General features: G+C 39.0%; 1 protein-coding gene across 1 annotated transcript in view; it reads left to right on the forward strand.

The window, feature by feature from the left end:
* Positions 1 to 1,432, forward strand: part of dhx15 (DEAH (Asp-Glu-Ala-His) box helicase 15) — a 29,635-nt gene extending 28,203 nt beyond the window's left edge. Inside the window, exons 13-14 of the mRNA XM_055212349.2 lie at positions 595 to 764; positions 881 to 1,432. Of these exons, the coding sequence (XP_055068324.1) occupies positions 595 to 764; positions 881 to 998 (288 nt within the window). The 3' untranslated portion in view covers positions 999 to 1,432. The remainder of the gene's footprint in view (positions 1 to 594; positions 765 to 880) is intronic.
* The last annotated feature ends 4,568 nt before the right edge of the window (positions 1,433 to 6,000 follow it).

The following is a 6,000-nucleotide window of genomic DNA, read 5'->3' on the forward strand; positions in this document are numbered from 1 at the left end:
CTTAATATGTTGTTGTGAATGCAGCTGTGGCTGAAGTGGATACAGAAAAAACAACACCCGTTACCTGTGGCCTATAACTTACAAAACACAGCTGGATTTAGAGAAGAACTAAAATTCGGCTTTTATTTGTCTCAGTCTAAATTAAAAGGCACTATTTCTACAGTTCTTCTGGGAATGGAGAATGACCATAGCTTGCTAATGTAATGCATGGCTTTCTATTAAAGTACAACCATTTAAACGCATACTAAGAAATCAAGGCAATTTTCATCCTGCATAGGGAAAGGAAATTACATTTTTATCGAGTCCGTCTCCAGGAGGGGGTACTTGAAACAAGTGACCCGGCTGGTTGAATTACTCCATTAATACCGAAATATTTGTCAACATTAACCTTTATCGGTGAGACAGATTTGTGCCTTAGTGTAGAAATTACTGGGCGTTTCATTGGCCGTGTCTCTGTTTGCGTTGGGCTTTTATTGAGACGGATTGCCCGGGTTAATCTCGACATCCGTACGGCGCATGTTTAAGTGCCTCAAAAAAGTGCTTTCTGATAGCTTGTTTGATTTATTCGTTCATTTGCGCCTATGTTTTTATCAGGTTGCTCACCTGGAGCGTACGGGACACTATCTAACGGTGAAGGACAACCAGGTGGTCCAGTTGCACCCTTCCACAGTACTGGACCATAAGCCCGAGTGGGTTCTCTACAACGAGTTCGTGCTGACCACCAAGAACTACATCCGCACCTGCACTGATATAAAACCCGAATGGTAAGCTAAAACGGCCACGTGCACACACAACCCTTGCATACATCTGTCATCTTATGGAAAAAAGTTGCAAAGTGCCTGAAAATAAATGCCTAAACATTTTTTCCCCGTCCCTCTAGGCTGGTGAAAATCGCTCCACAGTACTATGAAATGGGCAACTTTCCTCAGTGTGAAGCTAAGAGGCAGTTGGAGCGCATCGTCGCTAAACTTCAAACCAAGGAATACTCGCAGTACTGAATTTGCCCAGTGGTATAAGGACAATATACGTTTTGAATTCAGTATGTGCTGTGCAGTGCTGCTTTGAGCTCTGAAGTTGTACATTGTCACATGTCATTCATCTTTAGGTTTCTGTTTTCTTTTTTCTGTTTCGATTTGTCGATATCGTCTTTAAGATATTATTTTTTTATCAATTCTTTTGCTCCCATCCACTCCATGCGTCTGGACCCGATAATGGTGTATTATTAAATTGTCACTAGGCACTAAGGATTGACTGGGAGCAAATGCTTACAGGGAAACCACCATCAGCTGGTTTGCATGAAGATTCATGTAGATGTTGACATTCCTTATTGACATTGAGAACTTGCTATGTTATTGAGTAGAGCAGTTCCTGTTCTTTCTGTATAGGAGCTTTTACTTCAATAAAGAAAAATAACTTGATTTCAATAATGAAATGCTTTTGAGGTTCAGTGACTTTTAAACCAATCATTTTGTAGGTCTGTTTATTGCCCAGTGATGAATTATTAAAGAATGAAGTATAGAAATGATTAAGGAAGAACAGTGTACAATTTTGCTTTATTTACTATTAAGACAAACTCTGAAACCAGATGAACCAGATTACATTTTTGTAGAAGTTGCATCAAAATCAACCCCATTTGTTTTCTAAATGCATGTTAGCAGTCTTGTTGGAAGCTATTTATTCATGCATTTTTAATTAAAAATGGTGACCTCGTAATCTAATCAAAATGTCACAACTTTTTGTTATCGTTGTGTCTTAATTTGGCTTTCGCTTCCATTTTAATGCAGCACTTAATCACTGGTGCATCCAACGTGCTTTAGAATCATGGTTAAATGGAGATCATTTGCTTGTAGTCAAGAGGTTTCAATTAACCGTGGTTTAAATGTGCCTCTATCTTTAAAAGTCCAATTTCTGGTGAGTCATTGTTGTGGCAGAGCTTTCACCGAAAAGAACACTCCAAGCAACTGCGAAAAAGTAATTGAAAAGCACAAGGCTGGGGGTGGATGCAAGAAGATTTCCAAGTCATTGAATATCCCTTGGAGTACAGTTAAATCAATAACTAAGAAAAAGTGTCACCGCTGTAAATCTGCCTAGAGCAGATTCCATGCAAGGAGAGGATCCGTGAAGGAGGAGGCCACCAAGAGGCCAGTCACAAATCTGGAGGAGTTGAAAAGGAGATAAAAGCTTCAGGTGAGATTGGAGAGACCAGGACCTGTCTGAGCTTTTTGGGAGAGTGGAAAGCAAGAAAAAGCTACTTTTACAGTTTGCAAGATGATGTGGGAGACTCTAAGGGGGCGTGTGCACGAAAGCATTTAAATGCAGTTGAAAATGCCAGGCCGATGCCAACTGTTGGCGTTTGCCAGCTTTTTCGGATGAGCGCTTCTGTTGCTATACTTCTGCTTTGTTTATCATGTGCCAGTTGGTGGTTGTGACTTTTTGTCCCGCCTCTACTCCACTGTGATTGGACGTTTCACACAAATGTGAACATTTACCTATTCTCTGCGTTGAGCGATGAGTGTTGAAAAAAACGTGCCAGCTGTTGCCGTTTTTGAGAAGTGAAGCGTTTGCATTGGACACGATTAAAAACATGCTGGCCCTTGGCATAAACTCCTTTGTATGCATACCCTGGTGAGCTAACATCCTGCAGACTTCAGTTCCAGCCACTGATCTATTTATGACTGGATTGTCGAATGACGTCAAAATTGTGAAACCACCGCACCGCCATATTGGTATGCCCAAACATTCTATTAAATGAATAGGAGTTATGGGATTTTAATGATAATACATCACCCGCAACTGCCTGTCATGCACTGATTGGCCGATGCAAGGCGCTGCTCATGACAGCCACGAGACTAGACAGCTCTCAGAATATTAGCAGTGAACTCCGTCTCCGATCGGCGCACAGGGACAAAAATAAATAGCCTAAATTAAACGCACAAATTACATAGCCTGCACTGGTGTCATCCTGATTTACCACTTTTTAAAACTTATTCCAGGCAACACTTTTCTGACCTTCTATTTCCTGTTTTTAAAGAGTAACTAAACCCTAAACCAACTTCTTTTAGTTAATGATCTGTATTAAGAATGATGCTTTATTAGTGCTGTTCATTGATTTTAGTAGGTTTTTTGACATTTGGATATAAAGTGTTTCAATACTATAATATATGATGTAAAAACGTTTGAGTGCTGCCCTCTTAAGGTTAAACGGTGGCTACTGCAGTTGAATTTTCCTATTGGATGTTGGGTCCAAAAAATAACGTAAGCAGGTTCAAGCTCACCACGCCCTTGTAACGATCTCACCACACAGTATGAGCTTAGTTCGTCCCCTCTGTCTCCGTTGGGATCTGCTCACTTTTCTTGCATTTTTCAAATATTGCCAGTGGGTGGAGTCAGGCTCTGACCAGGGGTTTAGTTCCTTTTTCGTGTTTGTCACGTAGCTTACTTCCTTCGCCGGTGTTGCCATCTCTGATAATAACAAGCAGTCGATCTGCATAGACTGACTAGCCATATTACTGCCTGATGAAAATTTTACTATTTCAAAGTGTGCTCAATTTTTTTGGATGTAGGTATGGTCAGATAACGATATTTAACAATGTTATATTTTTTATTTGATTGGTTGAACCGCCCGCCACCCACCCGAATTTAATTAAAATATAATTTTTCGTCACGTCATCCGCCTGATCCGCGGTTTATCCGGGGATGTAACCGTCAACCGTGCATCTCTACACCCTACGGACGTGTAGACTAAGCGAGTCTGCGAACTTCACGCTAGTTGGCTTGTTCGGTTAATTTAGCCTATTCAACCTTCCAGGTAAGTTCTGTGTGCTATGGTTTATCGTTTAAATAACTGATATTATTACTTTTAACGTACAAACATCTATTCAGCATGCTGTTCTGTCTGCCATTTAGTTGAATAACTTGCCTTTTCAGATTAAATGTATGTTCTTCGGCGTGGATTTTGTGAAATCATTTTCTAAATAAACGCGACGTATAGTCCACTGCGACTTATACATGTTATTTCGTCTTAATGGTGCATTTTTGAATGATGCGGCTTTTACTTCAGTGCGGCTTATAGTCTGGAAAGTACGGTATCTTTAAGAAGGTTCTTTGGCCTTACGAGTCCAAATCAGACGTAATGCCATGTTTGACATTAGGAGTAGCAAGACTGAAAATTATTACACACGCTCCCAACATTGAAGCACGCTGGTGGCTGCAGAAGTCCCTTGAAGGGTTGTGGAGGTAATGAGTAAAATAAATCCAAGAAAACTCGGAGTATGTAACGCACCTGTGCTAAATAGTAAACCTAAGCATAAAAACAAACATGGGCCGGAAAGGTGAGTTCCTCTCTTGATCAAACTGAGAATTTATGGTTTGGTTCGAACAAATGTGCGACATATAAAACAGATCCACACAGACTGCAACTGCTGTTGATGATGCATTTACAAAGTTATTTGAATGGGATAAAGCAGATTTTCTGTTTAATGCATTTGGCCCAGCTTGTAGAAATCTGTTCTCACATTGACATGAAAAAACAATCATCAGTGTCAAATGCCAAATCTTTTGTGGTTCAGTGTTGTAAAACAAAGCAATAAAGCTTACACTGTCAAAAAAAAGGCTCAAAAAGTTGTCGTATGCAGTTGCCCTTTAAGAATGTCCTATGTGCCATTTAGGTACAGATATGAAAACATTTAGTATCAATATATGTTCCTCTGATGTACTAATATCAGAGGTGGAAAAAGTACTAAAATATTGTACTCAAGTAAAAGTAAAGTTACTTTAATAATATTTTACTTAAGTAAAAGTAAAGTAACTTGTCTAAAAATCTACTCAAGTAAAAGTAAAAAGTAAGTCATTTTAAAGGTGTAGCGGAGGATTTTCTCGAATTTTAGAAAAGAACCGCCTTCTCCACTTTAAAAAAAATGCAATTGCTCAACACTCGTGATTGACAACTAGGAGGACCAATAGTCTCGATGATCCACCCAGAAAAAAAAAAATCCTCTGCAATACCTTTAACTTTACTCAGAGTAAAAGTTACTTTTTTTTACAGCGGGAAGAGGTGGAGGATTCTAGTTCAAAAACGACAAGGGAATATAAATCTCAAACTAGTTGTTTTTAATTCTAGGAACATCTTTACAATTAAAGTGCAATAACAAAAAGTTAATAAAATAAAAAGCTTTTTTAAAGTAAGAAACATTTATGGAATTGTTTAATGATTTTTACATGTGAGTTATGCACTTTTGAAGGTGGTCAGCAGCTTGTAAATACAATCACTATAGTAAGGTTGTAATTGATGTATTGCTGGTAACATACATTATTTTATTAAACTATATATCCAGTTTAAATGAGCATATAATGAGATGAGTGCCATGTCTATATACATTTGACATGTGTATTATCTTCTTACTTCCCTGACCTGGGTACCTGATGACATTTATTCTCTCTCTCGCGCGCGCGCTCTCTCTCTCTCTCTCTCTCTCTCTCTCTCTGCAATGTCTAATGACCTGCGCATTTTCGAGGACCTTTTGAAGTTCTGTTTGACTTGACGCGAAGCTGCTAGACCTCATGCGCATGGTATTAAAAACGCGTCGTGCAATTTCGTACTTAAGAGCATGAATCCTACCTTTCACAGAAATAAAACACTCGCTTCGCGTCAGTGGAAAGTGGTCGCTTAAATATGACCAGGGGTTTCTTTCATAAGATTTGAACTGAGGCGGGTCTGCATTAGCGCGCGCCTGTCTCGTCCGTCTCCGTGGTTCTTTTTGCGCGTTCCCCGGGCCCCGCCCATTTACATCCGTCTCGCGTCTTTATCACTTTGCTTTTTAAAATATTTTTTTTACTCAGTAACGGATATGATTTAAAATGTAGCGAAGTACAATACTTTAAATAAAACATACTTAAGTAAAAGTAAAAGTACAGATTTTAAAAACTACTCAAAAAAGTAAAAATACACAAAAAAACTACTCAATTACAGTAACGTGAGTAAATGTAATTCGTTACTTTCCA

Source organism: Misgurnus anguillicaudatus, chromosome 21 (assembly GCF_027580225.2).
Source record: "Misgurnus anguillicaudatus chromosome 21, ASM2758022v2, whole genome shotgun sequence".
Taxonomy (NCBI): domain Eukaryota; kingdom Metazoa; phylum Chordata; class Actinopteri; order Cypriniformes; family Cobitidae; genus Misgurnus; species Misgurnus anguillicaudatus.